Below are 25,697 nucleotides of genomic sequence, written 5' to 3'. Positions count from 1 at the left end.
TCAGGGAAGAGTGAGCAAGAGAATGCAACACATAAGGAATAATATTCCTAGACTTCCCTGTAGGGTAGGTCTGGCACAGGCCTCACGGCTGCTTCTGACTTTTCCCATGGCGTTCAGCTGTGCTGGGCAGAAGGATGGATGGAAAGCAGGGCCCTTTGTTCCATCTGTCCCAAAATGGGCCTCTGTTTGCACCTGCAGTCAAATGCATCTCAAGTCAGCACGGCAGGACGCTAACGCTTCAGCACACGGAGTCAAGAATCAACGAGAAAGGAGGCTGAGGGTCACATACTCTACCTGACCCTGCTGGGTAGGTCACCCATTGCGCACTGGCCTACCTGGTACATGAACCGGTACCCATTCCGCACCAACCTACTTGGTACCCATTCAATGGCTATTAGCCAGGATGGGCAGGGATGGTGTCCCTAGCCTCTGTTTGCCAGAAGCTGGGAATGGGCGACAGGGGATGGATCACTTGATGATTCCCTGTTCTGTTCATTCCCTCTGGGGCACCTGGCACTGGCCACTGTCGGAAGACAGGATACTGGGCTAGATGGACCTTTGGTCTGACCCAGTCTGGCCATCCTTATGTTCTTATTCCACACTGGCCCACCTGGTACTTGGACCGGTACCCATTCTGTACCAGCCCAGCTGGTACTTTATGGGGCATGGAAGTTCATCTCACACACTTCACCATCACTAGTCAATAAGACCCATCTTTGTCCCGCCCCCTACCTGGCTGGCCATCTAGCCATCCCTGGCAGGTCCAATGCCTCTTGTTTACAGACCCTCTGATTGCGCTAGCCCCTCGTTCATAGAAAGGGGTGGAACGCAATTCTGGATTTTTCCCCAGCTGGTTTCTCGTTGTCTTAGCTCCCAGCTCAGTCTGACCCACTGCTGTGTTTGGAGGGGGCCTTTCTGAACCTCTGCAGAGAAATACATGTTAAAACCTCCCTGACGGAAGATCATTTTCCGATTATTCTACGATCTTCCTGCGCCCAGGTGGAAGCTGTGAGACAGCAAGAGCGCAGGGCGGGTTTGCTTTTACGCCTACAATCATAGAATCTCAGGGTTGGAAGGGATCTCAGGAGGTCATCTAGTCCAGCCCCCTGCTCAAAGGGGGACCAATCCCCAGACAGATTTTTACCCCAGTTCCCTAAACGGCCCCCTCAAGGATTGAACTCACAACCCTGGGTTTAGCAGGCCAATGCTCAAACCACTGAGCTATCCCTCCCCCAATATTTTGGAGCGGTTCCGTCTAACTTTCCCAGCCTGGCTCCAGGCCTGTTCAATTGCCTCTCGCGCTGTAGGCTGCATCCCTGTAAGGTGAGCAGAGGGAGGGAAGTGTAAAGCTAATCTCTGACCCTTGGGGCTCCAATAGACATGTGCCACAATTGGGGCAAACAGGAAAGCTTTAGGCTCTTCTTGCAGTGAGCTTGGCTGCCTGAAATACGGCAGCTCAGCTGTGCCCTGGGTTATCAACGTTAGAGGTGACTTAACGGACTGCCTAAACTTTCGGAGATTTCCTTCGGACTCAAACAGCTGCCAGAACTAGCCGCTCTCTGAAGCAGCTGGGTGCAGTTCCGGTCGCCCCATCTCAACAGAGATATATTACAATAGGAAAAGGTACAGAGAAGGGCAACAGAAATGATCAGGGGGACGGAACAGCTTCGGTGTGAGGAAAGGTTAAAAAGACTGGGACTGTTCAGCTTGGAAAAGAGACGACTAAGGGGGGGGATATGATAGAGGGCTATACAATCATGACTGGTGTGGAGGAAGTGAATAGGGAAGTGTTATTTACCCCTTCACATAACACAAGAACCAGGGGTCACCCAATGAATAGGCAGCAGGTTTAAAACAAACAGAAGTACTTTTCCACACAACGCACAGTCAACCTGTGGAACTCATTGCCAGGGGATGTTGTGAAGGCCTAAAATGTAACTGCGTTCAAAAAAGAATTAGAAAGTTCATGGAGGCTAGATCGGTCAATGGCTATTAGCCAAGATTGTGCTCTGGGTGTTCCTAAACCTCTGACTTCCAGATGCTGGGATGGGATGACAGGAGCTAGATCACTCAATAATTTCCGTGTTCTGGTCATTCCCTCTGAAGCGTCTGGCACGGGCCACCATTGGAAGGCAGGATACTGGGCTAGACGGACGATTGGTCTGACCCAGGATGGCCGTTCTTATGAAGATCATAGGGACCAGGGGCCAGATCCTTCGCTGGTGGACATGGTCCCAGCTCCATTGCAGCTGGGCTCTCTTCACCAGCTGTGGTGTCCAAGCCCCCTGGGCAATGACTTGGCGCAGGGTCACCACGTAGCCCCGCTGTGGCGTCTGTCCTGCATCTCTGGCTTGCGGGACCAGCGAAGCCGCCTGCGATGTATGTTTTGGGCCTCCTGTGCCGTCATGGCAGTGCGTCGCCCAGCACTGCAGCCCAGCTGCCACGTCACCCCCAAGTGCATTGCAGCCGCTGTCTGCCTCTCCTCGACCCCCGTGCTGCCCCTCCTCCCCCCAAAGCATCCGTTCACCCGACGCTTCTCCACTCTCTAAGAACCGGCGTCCTCCCATTGTGTCTCCTGTCTCTAAGGACCGGCGTCTTCCCGATGCTTCTCCACTCTCTAAGGACCGGGGTCCTCCCGTCATGTCTTCCGTCGCTAAGGACCGGCATCTTCCCGACGCTTCTCCACTCTCTAAGGACCGGCGTCTTCCCGACACTTCTCCCCTCTCTAAGGACCAGAGTCTTCCCGACGCTTCTCCCCCTCTAAAGACCAGCATCTTCCTGTCGCTTCTCCCCTCTCTAAGGAGCGGCGTCTTCCCGATGCTTCTCCCCCTCTCAAGACCAGCATCTTCCTGTCACTTCTCCCCTCTCTAAGGACCGGGGTCCTCCCGTCATGTCTCCTGTCTCTAAGGCCCGGGGTCCTCCCGTCGTATCTCCCGTCTCTAAGGACCGGCATCTTCCCGACGCGTTTCCAGTGTCTAAGGACCGGCATTTTCCCGACACATCTCCCCTTGCTAAGGACCAGGGTCTTCCTGGCGCGTCTCCCGTCGCTAAGGACTGGGGTCTTCCCGACGCTTCTCCCCTCTCTAAGGACCCGGGTCTTCCCGATGTGTCTCCCGTCTCTAAGGACCGGGGTCTTACCGACATGCCTCCTCTCTCTAAAGACCGGGGTTTTCTGTACGCGGCTCCCGTCGCTAAGGCCTGACTCTGGCAGAACCCCCTAGTGTAGATGAACTGTAAGGTAACTGCTGGCACAGCTGCCCCCCCTCCCCGAACCCGATGTCAGGCCGCTGCTAGCAGTGCTTTTCTGCTGGCATAGTTACGTCTCCACTGGGGATTTTGCCAGCACAGTTATGGTGGTTCAGGGTGTCATTTTCCACACTCCTGGCCAGCAGAGCTATGGCAGCCGAACTCCGTAGCATACACCCGGCCTCAGGTGTGTGACCAGCTACCCGCTGTCCTGGGCAGGGAGGGGCACTGCTCGGCCGCTTTCCAGGACAATAACACTCAAAGGCCCCAGTAACCCTTTGGAGGACGGCTCAGCAAACCTGTCGGCTGGGCGAGCTCCTGCGCATGGGATCTGTGCTTCTCCGCTCACTTGGGGCGGCACCATCGTTTGACTCCATCGGCAACTGCGTAAGAATCCTTATCAAGGCCACATGCAGAATCAGTGTGTGCCTGGTCCTGACGGAGCTGCTGCCCCACTGCGCCAGCTCTCTGCGCTGGCACGCAGCCATTACCGAGACCTCGTTTCACTGCAGAAGGCAAAACTGGGTTAGGCTGGACGCTGCTGGGAAAAGGGTCCTTGCAGATTCCTCCTTCTTCTCCACTGCTGGAGTGAAAACCTGCTCCGCTTCCCTCCCCTGGGACAGGCACAGCACAGACACACACACACACACCCCGGGCAAGCTTTCCTCATTCCCCCATGTCCTGGCACTGTGCTTTACCGAGCCCCAGGGGCCAGTCTGTTGCAGGTAAGAGGGGACGGTAGGCTCCAGGCCTTCTTAGCCATGGTCTCTCTGGGGATCCGTCATGATGGAGCCTTTTGTGCTATGGTCACCCATCCCCCTGGACCCATCATCAACCTGTTTTATCCCCGGCCACAGAGCATGGCCAACCTGGGGCGGATCCAAGCCAAAGGCTCCATTGTCCAGCTCTGATCTCTGGACCCACTGGGCGTGTTATCAGCAGGCAGACAGGTTCCTGGGATGACAGCTCCTTCCCGGTGCGACCGCCTTGGTACCAGGCCAATGGGGTTGTTAAAAGGCTCGCTCAGATCCGCCAGCAGAGACCGTCATCCCAAGTGGAAAGAAGGTGCCAGTGTTTAATAGTCAGAGTAATTAACCATTGGAGCCATTTACCAAGAGCCGAGGCAGATTCTCCAGGACTGGCGATTCTCAAATCAGGCCTGGCTGGTTTTAGAACAGAAGCTAGTTTCTAAGAGATCGGCCCTAGGGATTGTTCTGGGGCAGGTCTCTGGCCTGTGCTAGACAGGAGGTCAGATGAGAGGCTCACACTGGTCCCTTCTGGCCTTGATAGCTGTGACTCTGTGGCTGGGGGAGGAGGGCTGGGTGCTGCCGTTGGGGTGGCCCATGGCCAGATGAGCCCGTGGCTTTGGCTCTCTGGCTGCTGGGGCGATGGCAGGCTGGCTCCTTGCCATCTGCATGGCTCTCTTCCGTCTCGCTCCCCTGCTCCTGGGCCCCATCTGGTGCTGCGGGGGCGGGGGGGGGGGCGGGCTCGGGTGCAAGTCACACGGCTTCCTGCAGTGCAGGAGTCTCGGTCAGCACCTGAATTGCAGCGGCTGCATGGATGCTGCCTGCACTGGCCCCCACGCAGCGACCCTGAAGTATCCACGCGTGACCCTACAGCCTGATAACATGCGGAGCTTGTCTCGGTCCTTAGGAGGGGTCTCAGCACATCCCAGGGCACCAAATTAGCCACTGGCACAGCAGCTGGGAGGCAGGCAGCGGAGCACAGAAAGGGGCCGTGGGCGGGTTTAGATGGCTCTGGGATATTATCCGGGCTGAGCTCCACCCCAGACCTGTACTTCCCCCAGGCAGCACCTGCCCACCCAGCCCTGTCCGCTCCCCTCCCTCCGCGTCCATCTTCCCAGCTCCCAAGGCTGGAGGAGGGCGGGAGGAGGTGAAAACCGTTTCCAAAGCTTCCGCTTAAGAAACGAAACTCGGAGGATCTCACAAAGATCGAAACCTGGGCTCCAGGCGGCTGCTGGGGAATTTATGATGCGAGCGATTTCTGCTCTCCACGCCCACGTGCCAACGGCATCTCTCCCGCCTGTTCCCAGGCCTTTGTGCCAGCACATGTATCCTGCTGTCCGAACTCGGAATTGTACACGGCAGGGCCCCGGGCAGGGAGGACAGAATCAGGGAGCGGAGGGGGCTCGTCCAGCTCTGAGTCCTTGTAGCAGAGCTGGCTGGTTACAGAGTGGGCTGTGGGACTGAAGTAACACAAAACGGGTGGATGTCGCAGTTTGGGCGCGGGGTGGGGCGAGAGACCTGCGGTTGTGAGCTTCGGGCTCTGGCCCCCCCATGGGCCTGGGCCCCCCCCTGGGCCTGGGCCCCCCCCCAGCTTGGGGAGCAGGGAGGTCAGTGACCATGTGTCTGGCCAGCGCCCCCTCCCAGCTCGCTTTCATACTAAAAGTCCCCACATGGGGGCAAGGGGCTTTTTTGAATGCTGGTGAAAGGTACCTGGAGCCCCCCAGCCCCTACTCCTCTGTCTCCCCCCTCCACCGCCCCCCCCCCCCCCCCCCCGTTGCTGAGCAGTAGATCCAGGCAGACACCTGCGCCTTGGGACCTGGAAGGAGAGAACCCCGCCCTGGTTGGGTTCACACCGGGAGCTGAACTACTGGGATAAATCTGCATCCTCCCCCAGGCGCCCCCATCCCCGATCCCGTAACTAGCCGAGAGACGATCTGCGTGGTCCCAGCTTCCAGGCAAATCCAGCCAACCCAACCCAGGCCGCAAGCGCAGGAAGCATGTGGGAGGGTCTCGATCCGGAGCGGCCCCATGCTGCCAGCAGCTGGCGTCCGTCCATCATGCTGGAGCCTGGAGGGCATCAGGCTGGCTGGGGACGCGCCGTGTTAGAAGAGAAAAATCGCTCCAGGGGAACGCGGTAATGTGACAGTCTCTAAGGCAGGGGTCCCCAACGCGGTCGCCCGCCACACGGAAAGGTTGGGGACCACGGCTCTAAGGCATCGGCAGCAGGTCCTCCTGCCCTGTTCCTCTGGCCTTGCTCCGGCAGAACTCTTGGTGCTTTAACTGGGAGGCTGCAGGAGAGGAGACCTCTGGCTTTGGGCCGTTGTCACGATCCACTGGGTGGGAAGCTACGTAGAACTGGGTTCCCCCCCAGTTGTTCCCTCAGAGCAGAAGCACACGCTTTGGCAAGGCAATCAAAGGCCGGTCTCTTCCCTGTGCCACGTCAGCCCGACCTTCTCAGATCCGGCCAGGAAGCGTCCGACGCGGGCTCTCCAGGGACGCAGCGGTTGCCGGGGTGCAGTGGGTTTTGCAATGTATAGCACTCACAGCAGCCTTCGGGGAGAGAATGCCAATGCCTGGCGCCGCATGAGGTGCACACAACACACACGCGGTGACTGCTTGCAAGTGCCTGATTTCCCACGTCGCAGCAGATGGCAGCCGGGGGTCCTGTGGGTTGGGAAGTCACCTGGTTAATTGCAGCTCTTGGCCTAAGTTACCTTCCCTCCCCGTGGCCGGAGCCTAGAACGTCTCGTTCGTTTCCTGGCCGCTTTGGAGAGTCGCTCTGCTGTTGTGCATTACTGAAGCAGCAACGGCATTTCAAAGGCAGGTGCCTGCCAGCTGTTCCCACTCCCCTCAGCTCGGGTTCCAGCACCCTGGAGGTCAAGATCAGATGGTTTGTGCTTTGCTCGGGGGATTTCCTTTATTTACTCTGCATAGGCCGGTTTGCTCATAAAAGTTTAACGATGCGACTACCTTGCCTGTCTGGATGCCGGGTTGTTTGGGCGGGCGATTGTGCGCCTCCGTTGTACACACTGTCACAGTGATTGCGTGTGCAGTTGGTCAGGCCAGTCATTTCGTGGACTGGAAGCTCTTTGGGGAAGGGACGTATGTACAGCATCGTGCACAGTGGGCCCCCAGTCCTGAGTGGGGCCACTGGGCAGGACTCTACGATCAATATTACATGTGCAAAATAATAATACTGGCGTTTCTAGCAATCTTCAGCAGCAGCTCTCAACATGCTTTACAAAGGAGGGTGGTATTATTATCCCGATTTTACAGATGGGGACACTGAGGCAAGGTCACCCAGCAGCCTCGTGACAGAGCTGAAGGATCTCAAACCCCCTCCCAACCATTGCTGGCTTTTCACGTAGGACGGGGACACACACACGTCTCTGTCTAGCATTATCCGCATTGTGCCAGCAAAACTGACGCAAGAGAGGTTAACTGACCCATCTAAAGTCACACAGTGAGTCCGAGGCAGCGCTGGGGATAGATCCTTGTTCCTTGCTCTGCTGTTTGTTTAGTGTGTTGTTATTAGGGAGCAGGGCCCCGTGGTGCTAGGGCTGCCCGGGGCTTTTGGTTAGTTACCTTCTTTCTGCAGGCCCCTGAGGATCGGGCCCAGATGCTGTTCCCAGGCAATGGCTCCTCGGGGGCCTGTGTGAAATTAGCGTGGCCCAGTCGCCGTGCAGGGAGTGCCCCCGCCCTTGCTGGTGGGCTCCATTGTGCCCCCGGTGAGCAGCCGCAGCGGGGGGGCCATGTGTCAGGTGGGCCACAGAGGCTGAGCCCCACTTTCGCCCCTAGCAACTGACTAAACCCTGGGAAAGCTCCCTCTGGTGTGGACCTGGGCCCCGGGAGCACTTCATCCTGTGTCCCTTCAGTTTCGAATCGCAGCTCCTGTGCGCGTTAGCCCCAGGAGCAAGACACAAACCTCTGGGCACCTGTAGGGAGATGGCACTGCAGGGTGGAAAGGTTTGGCTCTTTTCCCTACAGCCGCAGTCAGGTTTCCGTGCGTCCTTCCTTTTGTGTCTGGCTCTATAACTCCTAGACAACACTATTCCTTGATGAATTCCAGCCGTGCTCTGTACACAGCCCTCAGCCGGGCTCTCCGGGGACTCATTTTCTTCTCCTGACAGCAGTGGAAGGACACCGGTGTCATAAACGGTGTGATTTGTTGGAGCAGGACCCAGACACTAATGGCTCCTGAATCTAAAGAGGGATTTTAATTAGTGGAGAAAACTTTCCAACAGGAGACTGAAAGCAATTAGGGCCTTTTGCTTTCCACAAGACCTTCCTCCTCATTTATTTCTTTTGTCCTCCTCGCTCGTTAGCCGAGCTGTTTAAATAATAATACTTGGTGCACACCTTCAAACACTGGTTAATCTTCACTCCTGGGGCTGCTTTCAATTTCTTCAAATGAAAAGGGGCTTTTTTGGGGTGGAAAACCCCCCAACCTTTTTAAAAATAAAATTGGCCAAAAAAAAAAAAAATGGTGTCACATTTGTATGGCAGTGTTTTGTTTCCCCCAAACCAGGGCTTTGGCCAGTGGAAATGGAATGTTTGGGAGAATGTTTTCAGTAATCTGCGGAGTGGAAAGTGGATAAATGTCACCCACAAAACTTAAAATTGGCTCATTCGAACACTTCCGAATGAAGACCGTTTTTAAGTTGTTCACTAAACAGGTTTCCAGCCGGCTTTGTCCCAGCCCCTTTCCTGGGCTGGGTAAGGACCCCACGGTTCCTCTTCTTAAACCAGAGCAAAGAGAGGGTGACGTGGCAAAGGCCGCAGAGGGAAGCTGTGGCAGAGCCAAGATAAGGCGCTGGGGGTTCCCGGCAGTTAGTCCTTCATCACTACACTAAAACCCTTCCTAGGCCATTGGCTTCTGTTTTAATTTTTCCCGCCATGCTGTGAACAGAGCCCCGTCTCCCTGCGGTGTTTGTGACGTCACAGCCGCTTCCCCCGCCACAGCCCGGCAGCCGGACGAGGCTTTCCCACTTCTGCTTACGAAACCCCAGCCGGCCTCGGCCCCCCCAAGGGAAGCAGCAAGCCGCCAGCCAGCCCCCACTTCCCGTCCATCTGCCTGTCTCTCCCTGCCCCTGGCCATGAGCCAGGCTGGCAGCCCTAAGGGGAACTGAACGTACCACGCCATGGTCATGGGCAGCCCTGCCAGCTGGTGCCGCTTGGAAAGGTGCCTCCTCCCAGCCATGTGGGTACTTGGTGCAAACCGATGTGGGGAGGTCCTGTAATGCCCTAAAGCCAGGGGGCAGGGGAGACGCTCTGAGCAGGGACTCGCTTGGGCTGGCTTTGGGCCCATCTGCTGCCTCAGTTTCCCTCTAGGCTCCAAAGTCTCCCTGGTCATTTTTCAGGGCTTCCCCTGGCTTACAGCCTGGACTGCAGCCTGCCTTGCCTTCCCTCCAGCCACACGACTCTTCGGTGGTCCTCCACGCTGGGGGTTTTCCCCCAGCAGGCTCCTGCTCCCTGCATGGCTCTCCCCCTCTCCCCGACCTCAGGCTGCCCTTCTCTTCCCCCTCAGGCCTGGTTTCTAGTTCCCTGCTGCCCCACACCTATTCCGTCCACCTGGGGAGGTGGCTACACCTGGTCTGAGCCCCCAAGCCCCTCAGAGGGCCAGCTCAGCTTGTGAGAAGCTCCCTTTGCCAAGTGGGAATGGAGAGGGTATAACAGTCCGAGGATGGGGCTGAGGGCTGGGCTCCTGGGAGTCCCCGATTCCTCGGATCCCTTCTCTAGCTTCCTTCTGCGTTAAGTTCTGGTCGTTCCTGCATGTGTCTGCTCCCGTTCCCTCCTGCTCTCTCTCTCTGCTCCCCCCCTTCACGCTGCCGCCTGTGCCCACGTGCTCTCCCTAAACCGGTCTCCCTGCTGAAACCTCTCCCCTGCCAGGACGCCCCAGGCCCAGCATGCAGGGACCCACTTCTCCACCGCCCCCCATCTGTGGGATAGAGAAGCAGCAGTCCGTTGGGCAAAGTCTGGGGGGGAGCCTGCGTCCCCCCGCACCAGCACCTTCCCCACCCAACTCCACAGCTGCAGGAGTTTGCTGTTCCCATCTGGCCGTAAAGCCCAGATTCACGTTTCTTATGGACCCCCTTGAGCCAAGGCAAAGGTCCAGCTACGAGCTGTGCAGCCCGGGGGAGTGACAGCCGAGTGCCTGGTACATGCAGCGCTTAGAGAGAGGTGAGAGAGCGGGGTTCCCTGGAGCTGGGGGACCTGATACAGCAGCCTAGCAAAGAGCAAGCGCTGAATCCGAGGGACCAGCATGGACAGCTGGTGTGCGGCTCGCGGCTCCGGGGAAGCAGCCTTGTCCTTCAGCTCCTAATAAATGCAGCGCGGCAGCAGCAATCGCATCTGCCTGCGTGTGCCCCGGCGCCTCTGCAGAAGGGCATCGGTTCCTCTGCCCGGACTCATCCGGACGCTTGGTTTCCTTTTCCCACCCCGTGGAGATCGGCTGGGGGATCTCTCAGGGCCCCTTCCAGCCCCGCCTTTGGGTGAGTCTGGCTCCAAAACCCGCGCTGCTGACGCTGAGCGCTGTCCGCAGCTCCTGCTCCGCTTTGCCTGTCTACAGGAGTGACCATTCCGATGCAGTTTAGTTCTGCCAGGCCCCTCGGCGCGCCCACGGCCAACAGACCCCCAGCTCCGTCCCCTTCTGGAGGTGCGAAGGATTTCCCCGTTGTGCACGGCCAAATCCTGAATCCTTCTCTCCCCTTTGAAATCTCACAATAGCACCCAGGAACCTCCGGCACGGGCCTGGGGAAATGTCCGCTCGTATAGATCTGCGGATACGAGAAGTGGATTTCCCTGCTAATGCCAGGGAAGTTATCCCCACTCCTGTCTCATGCAGGTGCATTAGAGGTGCAATTCACCCGTTTGGAGGGCGAGGACAAAGGGCTAGTCCCAGAGACCTAGATCCCTCTGGGCTGGAGTGGGACCTAGACCTTCTTGTAGGAGCAAATTTCACCCTAGATGAGCTGAGCCAACTCGCCAAGTGTCCTGTTCTAACACTGCCCTGTGCTTCTCCCCACACAGAGTTGTCCGACATCCGGCGCTTCAGCAGCCACACCCTGAACTACACCACCCTGCTGCTGGAGGACGAGAAGGGGATCCTCTATGTGGGAGCGCGAGGGGCCATATTCGCCTTAAACTCCAGCAACATTGCCGACGGCTCCCAGAGGGAGGTGAGCAACACCCCGCCTGGTCTGGGCTGAGGTTCCTGAATGGCCAGTTGATTGGTTTGGATGCGTCAGGCGTCTGCAGCTGGGCAAAACCGAGTCACTGGTCACTTGGAATCTTGGCCTTGGCTCCTAGCTGCCTTTTTTTTTTAAAATAACATATAGGGGTCAGATTGGTGTGGGGGGAGGGCAAGGTGGTGGTACTCTTCTAAGCTCCACCCACAAAAATAAGCTCCGCCCACGTGTCTCCCCAAAACGAGGCCTGGCTCCCAGGACAATGTGCGGATCGGTGACCTTCCCTCTGCTTTCTCCCACGAGCAGTGACAGAATTAACCAGGCTGGTGTTTGAATTGGTGTCCCTGAGTGTCTGAGCTAACCCCTGGCAGAGCTGAAGGAGGGAGTTTTCACCTCTTCTAGCGATTGCCCCAGGCTCTCTGCCTCAGTGACGCTTGTCGAGATCCTCTTCCTAAGGAGGACAGCTAACGACTTTTTAGTTTGTAATACAAGCTGAGATTCTGGAGAGCAATTAACAGCTCCAGCTGGATGCTCGTTAGGGCTGGGTGAGACACGGTTTTCTAATCCCAGGAGAATTTTCAACAGTGTGAAAAATGTTCCTGTCCCAAATTGCGGAAAAAAGTCAAAATGTCAAAACTGTTCAAGAACCAAAAATCCACTGTCCAGGTCAGTCCAAACGTAACATTTCGACCCCTTTAGCCTCCCCCACTCTCTTTTTTTAGTGTAAATTTACAGACATTTCTGAACTCAAAGTAATTTTGACGACAACCCGAAACGTTCCGGTTCGACAGTCTCTGGTCTCTTTGACCAAAGGTTTCCAAGTCTGGCGTTTCATTGATCCTGACCTAGTTTCGTGAACAGTTTCGGTTTCGATAAATCGGCTTTTTTTGAGGGGGAAAAACACCTGTTCATCAGAGAGTTCCCAACCTGGCGGCACAGGGAACGGGGCGCGTACTGGCTGTTTCTGAAGCCTGGACGTCAAGGGCAGAAATGGGCCGGGTTCCCCTAGCGGTTCCCAAAGCGCCCTGTGTTGCTGCCCAGTTGGTTGGGGTGACGCCCATTGCTCACAGCACCTGCCCTCTCTCTGGGGCAGGAACGAGAGCTTTGCATGCTAGTGGACGGCTCGAGGCTGACAGCCCCAGAGGGGACGCCCTCTACAGGCGCAGCAGCAGCAGTGCAAGCTGCTCCACTCCCACCCACAGGGCCAGGCGGCCGAAGGGGGGTGTTCCTTGGCAGAGCAGGCAAAATTGACTCTCAAGTCCATGAGAGAGGGCGGGCGGGCGGGCATGCGGCTAAAGCACAGGACTGGGACGCAGGGGATCGAGGTTGGTTTCCCAGCTGTGCCTCAGGATCCCCACGTGACCTTGGGCAAGTCACTTCTGTGCCTCAGTTTCCCATCTGCAAAACGGGGCTAGTAATCCTTTCCTTGTTTGCCTGGCTGTGTCTATGGTGAGCTCTTCAGGACAGGGAAGGGACGTTCTCTTGTTATTCACAGCACCTAGCACCCGGGGGCCCGGATCTCGGCTGGCGCTGCCGTGATTCCAGTCATTAGTATCAACGACCAGGCTCCGTCATCTCTCCGTGATCTGCCTTAGCCGAGCTAGTTCTTGGTACCAAGTGAGTTTGCTCCCAGCATCCCCCTCTGCCTGACCAGGGTGCAGTTTGCTGCTCCTGTCCCCACCTGGGGCCGGTCCATCACCTCACGGCCATTTCAGGTACCAGTAGCTGCACTGGAGCCGTGACTTGCGGCTGCGTATTGGGGTTGGTCCATCTGTCTTCCCAGCTGATGCCCCCAAGTGCTTCTCCCGCAAAGTCTCAGCTGCTTTACCTCCTTCCTTTGGGGTGCATGCCACGCCCCCCGGCAATGCCGGCTGCTGTCCGCTGAGCAAGCCGGGCTGGGGAGATCACCCTTCCTGCAAATTCCTCCCTGGGCCCTGGCACCCAGCAGCTGAAACCAAACCAAACCCGTGGTGCTATAAAGCCCAGCACGGTCTGGGGGCACAGGTGTTAAGGCGAGAAGGGGCCCCCCAGTATAGCCAGACCTGTTCTCCTGCACCCAGCAAGAAGCCCAGGAATCTGGAGTAGGCCAAAGACCAGGCTGTTTGCCCCAGGCAGAGAGTGGGGGGGATCGGGGTGCAGGAGGAGGCTGGAGGGACCGGGGGCAGGGTGTCCTCAGCAGTCAGCCCTCCCTTGGGGACTCTGCTGTTCCCCAACCCGAGCGCGGCCGCTTGGAGGAAGCGCTGCAAGCCGCACTGCCTTGGCCAGGCTCTCTGCTAGCCCCAGCTGTTCATCCTTCATACGGCTGAGGCGGACGGGGATTGTGGAGCACTGGTTCCCTGGGCAGCGGCAGAGCCCTTTGCCCGTCTAAGCCGCGGGCCGTGCCTCCAGCCAGGATGGCGACGGGCACCAGGCAGCACCTGTTCCCGTCTCGCAGAACCCCTTACCCCAAACCCCACGTGGTCAAACACGTCTGGCGCCCAGCTCCTCCCCAGATGTGACCTTTAACCCCCGGGCCCACTGCCCCCCCTCCCCCATGCCATGCTCCTGGGCGCCATTGCAAACACGCTCCATTGAAGTCCCTGCAGCCTCCAGCTGCTAGCTCCCCTGCGCCCCCCTACGGCCAGTTCAGTGTCTCCCCAAAGCTGGACGCCTCACCCCGTCCCGGCTTCTTCTCCGCCTGTCTGCCTCACGCCCTCGGTCCAGTGTCCCCTTCCTCGCTGCCCCAAGCGCCAGCACCTTCCCCCAAGCCGTGACCTCTGTAATCCACTCGTGGGTGCTCCCGCTTTTCCCCTCCCCTGCCAGCCCACCCCAAATGCTGCCGCTAAAGTCCTTCCCCCCCCCCAACGCTGGGACACCCCCCCCCATCCCCGGATCCCCTGGCCACCCCCTCCTGCAGGAACTTGACACCTGCCGAGCGCCCCTGTCTGCCTCCCCTCCAACTCCGCAGCCGCTGCTGGGTGCCTGGGACAACTGGAACCCCCAGGGTGCTGGCTCGATGGGATGAACGGGGCTGGCACCTCCTACCCCAGCCCTCTCTGCCCAGGGTCTCCTGCACTTCCAGCCCAGACGCTGCGATGGGCATGCAGGACTGGCAGTAGCCGGCAGCTAAGGATACGCGCCCACAGATCAGACTGTTGCAGGGTAGAGTTAAGGTTTTCCAGCCATTAAGTCCTTCCAGATCCTGTTGTCCTGGACACACACACGGTCTTTTGTGTCCCGATTTTAAGATCCCCCCCGGCTGACGGGCGCAGCGGATGCGATTTTGCAGCCTGACAAATTGGCTGGTGATGAATGTTGTCTCTGTGCCAGCCTCCGCGGAGCTGTCCTCCCCCGCGAGGGGCCAGTCCAGCCGGGGGTCTTACTGACAGCAAGGCCGTTTCTCTGCCAGCCCCGCTGCATGGGCAGGACGGTGTCGCCGGGCGGTGGAGGGGCATTTTTGCTTCCCGTCTCTGTCTCTCCGAGCCTTTCCCACGAGGGGCCCCTGGGCTTTTGTCACGACGGCAGCAGCGGCCCAGTTGCACGAGCGTTTTATGATGTGTATTATGGTGGCTCCGCGAGGCCCCGGTGCGCCGGGCGCTGCACAGGCAGAGGGACCGTCCCCTGCCTCAGAGAGCTTTGAAATAGGTAGGGCGGAGCCTGGGCAGCAGACAAGAAGAATTGTGACCCCAATTGCATGGAGAGATTAAGTGGGTCTCCCAGGGCAGCAGAGAGAGGGTCTGATGGTGCCAATCGCAGCCCCCCCAGGCGCTACGTCACTCAAAGCTTGGGGGTGGGGGAGAGCAGCTTCAGGCATTGGCGCAAGGTCCTACGCCAGCGGAGAATTCGGCACAGCGGAGTCCTGCCCTCCCTATCCCTGTCTGGCCCAGGAGGTGGTGGGTTTGGGTCCTACAGCTTCACATCGGTGGGCAGTGCCCCTCGTGGGGCGGATTCTCCAGGGCATAAGCTGGGTGGTTTAAGCTCCTCCGGTTCTGTTCATAGACTCATAGACTCATAGACTTTAAGGTCAGAAGGGACCAATATGGTCATCTAGTCTGACCTCCCGCATGATGCAGGCCACAAAAGCTGACCCACCCACAACAGAATCTTCCAGCCTGCGACTCCTGCCCTATGCTGCGGAGGAAGGCGAAAAACCTCCAGGGCCTTTGCCAATCAACCCTGGAGGAAAATTCCTTCCCGACCCCAAATATGGCGATCAGCAGAACCCCGAGCATACAGGCAAGATTCTACAGCCGGACCCTCATTTTACCCGCGATGGCACGTTAATGCCTAACTGACTAAAATCACGTTATCCCATCAAACCATTCCCTCCATAAATTTATCAAGCCTGATCTTGAAGCCAGAGAGGTCTTTCGCCCCCACCGTTTCCTTCGGAAGGCTGTTCCAAAATTTCACCCCTTTGACGGTTAGAAACCTTCGTCTAATTTCAAGCCTAAACTTCCCCACTGCCAGTTTATATCCGTTCGTTCTCGTGTCCACATTACTACTGAGCTTAAATAATTCCTCTCCCTCCTTGGTATTAGTCCCTTTGATATATTTAAAGAGAGCAATCATATCCCCCCTCAGCCTTCTTTTGGTTAGGCTAAACAAACCGAGCTCCTCGAGTCTCCTTTCATAGGAAAGGTTTTCCATTCCTCGGATCATCCTAGTGGCCCTTCTCTGTACCCGTTCCAGTTTGAGTTCATCCTTTTTAAACATAGGAGACCAGAACTGCACACAGTACTCCAAATGAGGTCTCACCAGCGCCTTGTATAACGGAAGCAGCACCTCCCTGTCCCTACTAGAAATACCTCGCCTAACGCATCCCAAGATCGCATTAGCTTTTTTCACAGCCACGTCACATTGCCGACTCATAGTCATCCTTTGATCAACCAGGACTCCGAGGTCCTTCTCCTCCTCCGTCACTTCCAGCCTGTGCGTCCCTAACTTATAACTAAAATTCTTATTAGTCATCCCTAAATGCATCACCTTACACTTCTCACTATTAAATCTCATCCTATTATTGTTACTCCAATTTACAAGGTCATCCAAGTCTCCCTGCAGAATATCCCTATCCTTCTCCGAATTGGCAATACCTCCCAACTTTGTGTCATCCGCAAACTTTATCAGCCCACTCCTACATTCGGTTCCGAGGTCAGTAACGAATAGATTAAATAAAATCGGACCCAAAACCGAACCTTGAGGAACCCCACTGGTGACCTCCGTCCAACCCGACAGTTCACCTTTCAGTACTACCCGCTGCAGTCTCCCCTTTAACCAGTTCTTTATCCACCTCTGGATTTTCATATCGATCCCCATCTTTTCTAATTTAACCAATAATTCCACGTGCGGCACAGTATCAAACGCTTTACTAAAATCTAGGTAAATTAGATCCACCGCATTTCCTTTATCTAGAAGGTCAGTTACTTTCTCAAAGAAGGAGATCAAGTTGGTTTGGCACGATCTTCCTTTCGTAAACCCATGTTGTAATTTGTCCCAATTGCCATTCACCTCAAGGTCCTTAACTACTTTTTCCTTCAAAATTTTTTCCAAGACCTTGCATACTACAGAAGTTAAACTAACAGGCCTGTAGTTACCCGGGTCACTTTTTTTCCCTTTCTTGAAAATAGGAACCACATTAGCTATTTTCCAGTCCATCGGTACCACCCCCGAGTTTACAGATTTATTAAAAATTATCGCCAAGGGGCTTGCAATTTCTCGCGCCAGCTCCTTCAATATTCTAGGATGAAGATCATCCGGTCCGCCCGATTTAGTCCCATTTAGCTGGTCAAGTTTGGCTTCTACCTCTGATACTGTAATGTCAATCGCCCCTCCTTTATTCCCCTCTGTCCCGCTCTCTCTATTCCTAAGCCCTTCATTAGCCTTATTAAAGACCGACGCAAAATATTCATTTAGATATTGTGCCATGCCTAGATTATCCTTAATCTCCACTCCATCTGCATGCTTCAGCGGCCCCACTTCCTCTTTCTTTGTTTTCTTCCTATTTATATGGCTATAAAACCTCTTACTATTGGATTTAATTCCCCTCGCGAGGTCCAACTCTACACGGCTTTTGGCCTTTCTCACCGCATCCCTACATGCTCTGACCTCAATAAGGTAGGTTTCCTTGCCGATCTCTCCCCTCTTCCATTCTTTGTACGCTTTCTGTTTTTTCTTGATCGCCCCTTTGAGACGCCCGCTCATCCAGCTAGGCCTAATTCTCCTGCCCACTAACCGTTTCCCCTTTCTCGGGATACAGGCCTCGGACAGCTCGTGCAACTTCAGCTTGAAATAATCCCAGGCCTCATCTGCCTTTAGCTCTCTAAGTATGTTAGCCCAATCCACTTCCCTAAGTAGTTGCCTTAATTTATTAAAGTTGGCCTTTTTGAAATCGTAAACCTTAGTCACAGTTTTATTTCTGTTAATCCTTCCATTTAGTTTAAACCGAATTAGCTCATGGTCGCTCGAGCCAAGGTTTTCCCCTACAACCATTTCCTCAACGAGGTCCTCACTACTCACCAGCACCAAATCTAAAATGGCATCCCCCCTCGTCGGTTCAGCTACTACTTGGTGAAGGAATTCATCTGCTAGCACGTCTAGGAACATCTGAGCCCTATTATTGTTACTAGCATTTGTTCCCCAATCTATGTCTGGGAAGTTAAAGTCCCCCATGATCACACAGCTCTTATTAGTTTTTACTTCCTTAAAAACATTAAATAGTTCTCTGTCCGCATCCAGGCTAGATCCCGGCGGTCTATAGCACACCCCAAGCAGTATCTCAGGGGAGGCTTTAGTAGTTCTTTTACCCAGTGTAATCATTGCCCAGACAGACTCCGTCTTATCCATTGCATCATTTATTATTTCTTTACATTTTAGCTCATTATTGACATACAACGCCACACCCCCACCTTTACCTTTTTTCCGGTCATTCCTAAACAGCACATACCCTTCCATACCTGTACTCCAGTCATGACTACCATTCCACCACGTTTCGGTTATTCCTACGATATCAGGTTTCATTTCTTGGACCAGGAGCTCCAATTCCTCCATTTTGTTACCTAGGCTTCTCGCATTTGTGTATAAACATCTTACCGTATGCTGTCTATCCTTTCTCCCATTAGTTATGCACTTTGGTACGGACCCCGTAGTGTCCATCCGCCCCCTCCTTCTCATGTCTAATTCCCTACCCCTACCTATATCTGCGCTTATCTCTTTGCCCTCTTTTTCAGTGTTGGAATCTGGCGTGGAGATTAACTGGACATCTCCCAACCGTCTCCCCCAAGTTCCTAGTTTAAAGCCCTTTTGATGAGATGAGCCAGCCTCCCTCCCAGAAGTCTATTTCCTTCCCTACTCAGGTGAAGTCCATCCCGCGAGAACAGCTGTCTGTCCCCGAAAGCCTCCCAGTGGCCATACATCCCAAAGCCCTCCTTATAGCACCACTCCCTTAGCCAGCTATTTATCCTCACAATCCTGTCTGCCCTTTGCTGTCCTTCTCTAGGAACAGGCAGAATCCCACTGAAGATAATCTGAGCCTCGACTTCCTTAAGCGTCTTCCCCAGCCTGGCATAATCTCCCTTGATTCTCTCTAGCGAGAACCTAGCCGTGTCATTCGTTCCTACGTGAAGGACGATCAAGGGGTTCTTACCTGCTCCTTTTAGGATCCTTTTCAACCGCAGGTCCACATCCCGTATCTTAGCGCCTGGCAGACAGCACACCCTTCTGTTCTCTGGGTCTGCCCTGGTCACAGGCCTGTCTAACCTCCTCAGTAAGGAGTCCCCAATCACATAAACCTGCCTTTGCCTGGGGGCAGCGCAATCTACCAATCTATCCCCCGTTCCCTGTGGCCGTAACTCCTGTCTGTCTCTATTTTCCCTTATAGTCCCCCTATTGCCATTCTGTATCCTCCCGGGGCTGAGTATTGATGCTGCTTCCATCAACTCCTCCCCCCTGTCTATTGGACTAGCTGCCCTTCTTTTCTTCCTCTGCCTCCCACCATCAGTTACCACCTGCTGCGTCCCCTCCTCGTTAGCCAAACACCCAAACCTGTTCCTGAGTTCTATTTCCCCCTCACTAGCCCTCCTTTTCCTTGGCCTGCTTCTCACAGTCACATACTTCCACTGCTCTTGTTCTCCCCCCGACATTCCCCCCTCACAGACCATAGCCCCCGCTTCCACCCGCACCCCCGAGCATTCCCCTTCAGTCACCCCTTGCCTTTGCTCCATTAGCTGCTCAAACCCCCTTCTAAACTCTACCAGGGTCTCTACCTGCATCTCCAACCCCCGAACCTTTTCCTCTAACAGGGCAAGTAGGCGGCATTTCATACAGACATACCTCTGATCAGGTGCACCTGCTAGGACTATATACATACCACAGCTGCTACATGCTTTCATCTGCATTGTGTCCCCTGCTGCCTGGCTCATGGCTGCCATGGTCTCAGCCTGCAGCCTCTGAGGGAACAAAGCACACCGACCGCCGCGCCCTCCTGCCTCCCCTTCCACCTCCCCCTGTAAACTCCCACTTAAACTCCCCTGTTAGCCGCCCTGTTTGCCGACCGCTGCTCGCTGTTCAATATCTTCATCATTGAGTTAGCTAACGACATCGAGTGTCCACTCATACAGTGTGTGGACGATACCAAGCTGGGAGGGGTTGCGAGTGCTTTGGTGGATAGGATTAAAATTCAAACTGATCAGGACAAACTGGAGAAATGGTCTGAAGTAAATAGGATGAAATTCAATAAGGGCAAATGCAAAGTACTCCACTTAGGAAGGAACAATCAGTTGCACACATACAAAATGGGCAATGACTGCCTAGGAAGGAGTACTGCGGAAAGGGATCTGGGGGTCAGAGTGGATCACAAGCTAAATATGAGTCAACAGTGTAACACTGTTGCAAAAAAAGCAAGCATCATTCTGGGCTGTATTAGCAGGAGTGTTGTAAGCAAGACACAAGTAATTCTTCCGCTCTACTCCATGCTGATTAGGCCTCAACTGGAGTATTGTGTCCAGTTCTGGGCGCCACATTTCAGGAAAGATGTGGACAAATTGGAGAAAGTCCAGAGAAGAGCAACATGATTAAGGTCTAGAAAACATGATCCATGATGGAAGATTGAAAAAATTGGGTTTGTTTAGTCTGGAGAAGAGATGACCGAGAGGAGACATGGTAACAGTTTTCAAGTACATAAAAGGTTGTTACAAGGAGGAGGGAGAAAAATTGTTCTTCTTCACCTCTGAGGATAGGACAAGAAGCAATGGGCTTAAATTGCAGCAAGGGCGGTTTAGGTTGGACTTTAAGAAAAACTTCCTAACTGTCAGGGTGGTTAAGCACTGGAATAAATTGCCTAGGGAGGTTGTGGAGTCTCCATCATTAGGGATTTTTAAGAGCAGGTTAGACAAACACCTGCCAGGGATGGTCTAGCTAATACTTAGTCCTGTCTCAGGGCAAGGGCCTGGACTAGATGATCCCTCGAGGTCCCTTCCAGGCCTGCGATTCTGTAAGTGGGACCAAGTGAACTGGTCAGTCCGGACGCTCTGCCCCTTTGCTTTGTGCGGGGAAGGCAGGGGAACTAAAAGCCCAGTCTGTGATAGGCATTGTCCAGCGGAGTTGGGCGCTGCTGCTGCTCAACGGGCCCCCAGCCAGGGATTAATAGCAGCCAGGTCCTTATTTGAGTCAAGAAGCGTGGAAAGCAAATGGACCCAGGCGTGGGGCTGTTCCTGTGCCATTAGCCTTCACCAGCCGAGCTGGCTCTTTAGGGGCTTGGGTGACATCACTCCGGGGCGTTGCGGGGCAGCTAGCGTCTCCACAGCCGAGAGGCACCGGTGAGTAACGACCCCTTGTCCCTTCGCAGATCCGGTGGGAGGCGTCTCTGGAGAAGCAGACCGACTGCCTCCAAAAGGGCAAGAACAACAAGGTATTTGCGGCGGGGTCTCTGCCCGTGCGGGGGGCGGGCGCGGGCGTCGGGCCCCCGCGTGATGCTCTTTCTTCCTCTCTGCAGACCGAGTGCTTCAACCACGTCCGGCTCGTGCAGAGGCTGAACGACACCCACCTGTACGCCTGCGGCACCTACGCCTTCCACCCGCTGTGCGCGGCCATCGTGAGTGCGAGCACGGGGCAATTCACGAGGAGGGAGACCCCAGCTGGGTGTTGGATGCTCCCTCCATCTCTGTTCATCACTCGGTGCTTCCGGCCCCGTCACAGGCTTCTGTCGCTCCTCGCTGCTCTCCCTCCTGGCTGGCAATATCTTCCGCAACAATTTGCCACCAATCCTCGTGGTTGATCCATGGACCGTTCAGCGTGGGGAGCAGGGCATTGTTAGCCGGCAGGGGGCGCTCCAGACGGCCCTTGTTTGGCAGGGTTACGGGCCTGTCATGCAACCTAAATCCCCCAGCCCAGGCCCCGCTGCACGACAGTCACGAATTAAACGTGGCTTGCAAGGAACGTGGCTGGATGTTGGCCTCCGCCTCAGGCTGCCCCACCCAGTGTAGGGAGTGAAAAAGTCCATTCTGGGCTTTCTGTTCTTCACCTTAGTCACCTCCAGTCTTTGATAACCAGGAGAGGGCACATTTTAAACCAGTGTGTGGGGTTTCAGCTGAAGGTCCCTTCGCTGATGTCAGATGTTGTGGCCACGGGCATGATAGGCGTATCAAATATATAAAAATAGGCAGGGCTGGCGGAAGGTTGCCTGACCCTTATAAGACCCTGTTTTCAGTTGCTTATGACCGTGTCTGTCTGGTAGCCGCTTGGTCCGTTAGTTAGCTCTTCCGTCTGGTTGGAAGAGCCGAGCCCCGGGAGCCGCCATACTCCACCGTGTTCCCCAGACCGCCGGTAGCAATGGCACGTCCCGGTGGGCTGGCTTCCAGCAGTGACAGCATGGCATGCCCTGAGACTGGCAGGGTGGGTGGGGATGATGGCTCTAGCGCGTGGCCTGCGGGATGAGCTAATGGGCGCTGGAGCTCTGCATCCCTAGGCTGCCAGCTCCTGCCCAGCCCAGGTTGGGCAGCGGCTGACGGTCGTAGCCATTTGGGGGCTCTGTGATTTGCATTGGTGGGGGGCGGTCTCTGCCCACTTGCCTGGTCGGGCAGTGCCCACATCCCAGGACATTGGTGTGGTTGTCTGCCCCTGGAGGGGAGTCCTGCCAGCTCACGGCCTGGGGAACCTTACCCAGCAGCTGCCACTCCTGTCCCTGGTCCGTGGCTGCATGGAGGCCCCTGGAGCTGTGGGTGCTGCTTTCATGCCGTCCTGCCCAGCCCAGCGGCTCCTCACCCCCTCGCTCCCTCTCTCTGCAGGATGCCGACAGGTTCGCGCTGCCGCCCCACTTGGAGGAGGGCAAGGAGAAGTGCCCGTACGACCCCACCCGCGGCTACACCGGCCTCATCGTAGGTAGGTGGGGCCGGAGGCCGACGGGGCCGCTCGCCTGGGGTTCCCCGGGGAGGTCACGGCTTGATCTGGCTCTGGGCTGTCGCTAAGCGAGTTGGAGCAGCCCAGGAAGGTTTTCCCCCTGCCCCCACCCAAATCTCTGTGCACCCCTCAGGGGCTAGAGCCAGCCTCCCCTGCCTCTCCTTTCACAGCCAGTCACCTCCCCACAGTGCCCACCTGCCCCATGGCGTGCCAGTTCCCTTCTATCCCGAACCCTGCCCGAGCCCTACACTGCCTGGCGTGGTGCAGCCGCAGGAAGGAGAAATCCCCCCCACCTCCTGACAGGGTCTCTGCGAGGGTCCAGCCAGGCCCCGATGCGATCAGGGCTGGGGAGCAGTGTCCACGGGCACACGTTACACGAGTCCCCGAAGTGGGTCCAGCCTGGGCACGTGGCTTCCCCTTCCCCCGGCCCCGGTGCTAAGTGAGTGGGATGCGGGTTGGGCCACAGGTGGCTAAACAACGGGGGGACCCTGACCCGTCCTTCCCCCTGCTCTCAGACGGCGGGTTGTACACGGCCACACGGTACGAGTTCCGCAGCCTGCCGGACATCAGGCGTAACTTGCACCAGCGGCCCCTGAAGACGGAAGAGTCCCCTGTGCACTGGCTAAACGGTAAGATCCAGCGGCCCCAGAGACCTGACCCTCCCCCTCCTTTGCCGGCTCTGAGCGCCCCTTCAGCCACTCCGGGCCGAACCCTGCCGTCCTCGGGCAGAATAACGCCCAGGGGACATTGAAACGGGCGGAATAGACTCGTCTGTGTCGGCCCCGCGACACCCGGGGTCTGAAGGGCGTCCTGGGGTCCGACTCTTGGCTGTACGTTTCATCCGCAGCCTGGCACCTCCTCGCTGCCCATCTGGCATGGGGCACAATGCGGGGTGCTCGGGGCGGGCGGGTGCCTTGCCCACCTCCAGATCAGCAGGCCTGGCAGAGGGGCAGAGATACACGTGGCTCCGTGGGGCTGCAAAGTATTCACACGAACGTGGCCGGCCAAAGGCAGCCGAAAGGGCATCTCTGCTCCTCATGCCGCGCCTTCCCCTGTGCCATGGAGAGGGCGGAAGCCGGGGCCTTCTCCATTAGCGGAGAACAGGGCACCCGTCGCATGATGCGCCCAGGACCATCCTCGGAGCCTTGGCACTGATCCTAGCGACCCACCTCCGTGCCCCTTCCCCGGGAGGGCGTGGCGCTGGCCACGGAGCGGGCAGCTCTGCTTTGTGCATCCGGCTGAGTTCCTTCCTCCTCCTCCTGTTTGTCCCGTCAGGCTTTGCCCCCCGCCTCTTTTTGGGGGTGTCCTGGCGGTGATCACTCTCCAAACCTTTTCACACCCTGGCCCCATGTTGAGTGGCAGCCCGTCCCGCTGCACACCCTGGCGAGAACCTCCCGCCGGGAATCTGGGTCACTCCGGTGACGGGGCACCCTGAACGTCTTGCCATGTCTGGGCGGGCGGGGTGCCCCAGATCACTAAGAGTTGGGGGGTTCGCTAACCAGACCAGCAGTGGGCACAGATGCCAGCTGGAGTGCTCAGGGCCGGGGGATGAGACACAGCACGGATCTCAAAGCTCTTGTCAGGCCCTGCAATAACCCTGCAGGCAGAGGGGCAGGCGGTATCGTCCGTCCTCATTTCAAGGGAAGGAAGCTGAGGCATCCAGAGGGAAAGGGACTCAGCCAGCGGCAGAGCCGGGTACCGATCAGACCCACCACCCGCCTGGCGGCGGGGCGCGTCTGACGCCGCTGCTGTTTGCAGATGCGGAGTTCGTGGCCTCTGTGCTGGTCCAGGAAAGCGTGCGCAGCCCCGTGGGGGACGACGACAAGCTCTACTACTTCTTCATGGAGCGGGCGGCCGAGGAGAGCGCCTCCTTTGACAAGAGCCATGTGGCCAGGGTGGCCAGGGTGGCGCGGGTGTGCAAGGTAAAGAGACGCTGCCGGAGCTGGGGCACGCAGCTGGGCAAAGCTTCCCAGGGAAACCTGCAGGGCCTGGGCACAGCCGTTAGGCCAGGAGGGGTTTCACCCTCCCAAGGGGATGCACCCTGAACACTGGTGAATTCGCAGCCGCCCTTGGCACCTTGGCCGGACCAGCGTTGGACCCGGGCACCCCCTCCCCAGGTGCAGGCTGGGCTGCCCCTTGCTGCTGTTATCACTGACGGCGGCTTTTATGGCCCTCCCTCCTCCCCCGTCCACCAACCTCCCTCTGCGTCTATTTCACGCCATGCCCCTTGCAAGCGTTCGTCCCAGGGGTCCTGGCGCCACTCCGGCTGGGTTTCTGCAGGGCCCACCTCTCTGGAGAGGAGTTCTCCAGCGGCAGCTACAAACGGGCAGCCCGAGGTCAGTTAGTTAAGCGCCGGTGTTGGCGCGAGAACAAATGGCTGTAAACTAGCCATCAATAAGTTTAGGCTTGATGTTAGGCGAAGGTTTGTAACCATCAGAGGAGTGAAGTTCTGGAACAGCCTCCCAAGGGGAGCAGTGGGGGCAAAAAACCGAACTGGCTTCCAGACTGACCTTGATAAGTTTATGAAGGGGATGTTCTGTTGAGACTGCCTACAGTGGCGTGTGACCCATCTGCGACTGCTAGCAGCAGATATCTCCAATGGCCGGTGATGGGACACAAGATGGGGAGGGCTCTGAGTTGTGACCGAGAATTCTTTCCCATGTGTCTGGCTGGTGGGTCTTGTCCACATGTTCAGGGTCTATCTGATTGCCATATTTGGGATTGGGAAGGAATTTCCCCCCAGGTCAGAGACCCTGGGTTATTTTTGCCATCCTCTGTAGCATGGGGCAGGGGTCATAAACTAGTGCAAATGGTGGATTCTCTGTCACTTGATGTCTTTAAACCATGATTTGAGGACTTCGATAACTCAGCCAGAGCTCAGGGGTCTATTACAGGAGCGGGTGGGTGAGGGTCTGTGGCCTGCGATGTGCAGGAGGTCAGACTAGATGATCACGATGGTCCCTTCTGGCCTTGAAGTCTATGAGCCCCCAGCCCTTGGTGTCAGCGCCCTGCTCCCACCACCAGACTGGCACGAACCGGGCCGGGGCATGGCTGCCTCTGGGGGACACGAGGGGGTTTAGCCTCCCTCAGCTGCATCCGGCACAAAGGCCGATGAGCCGCAAGGGAGGGAGCTGGCCGAGTCCTCTCT

At 56.6% G+C, this 25,697-nt stretch overlaps 1 protein-coding gene across 1 annotated transcript in view; it reads left to right on the top strand.

Moving 5' to 3' along the window:
• Positions 1-25,697, top strand: part of SEMA4G (semaphorin 4G) — a 49,210-nt gene that overhangs the window by 10,396 nt on the left and 13,117 nt on the right. The window contains exons 2-7 of the mRNA XM_065408422.1: positions 11,022-11,170; positions 21,000-21,062; positions 21,147-21,245; positions 22,438-22,531; positions 23,065-23,178; positions 24,308-24,471. Of these exons, the coding sequence (XP_065264494.1) occupies positions 11,022-11,170; positions 21,000-21,062; positions 21,147-21,245; positions 22,438-22,531; positions 23,065-23,178; positions 24,308-24,471 (683 nt within the window). The remainder of the gene's footprint in view (positions 1-11,021; positions 11,171-20,999; positions 21,063-21,146; positions 21,246-22,437; positions 22,532-23,064; positions 23,179-24,307; positions 24,472-25,697) is intronic.

This window comes from Emys orbicularis, chromosome 7, assembly GCF_028017835.1.
Source record: "Emys orbicularis isolate rEmyOrb1 chromosome 7, rEmyOrb1.hap1, whole genome shotgun sequence".
In the NCBI taxonomy this organism is placed as follows: Eukaryota; Metazoa; Chordata; order Testudines; family Emydidae; genus Emys; species Emys orbicularis.
The sequence above is the reverse complement of the archived record's forward strand: the minus strand, read 5'-3'. Positions and strand labels throughout refer to the sequence as shown.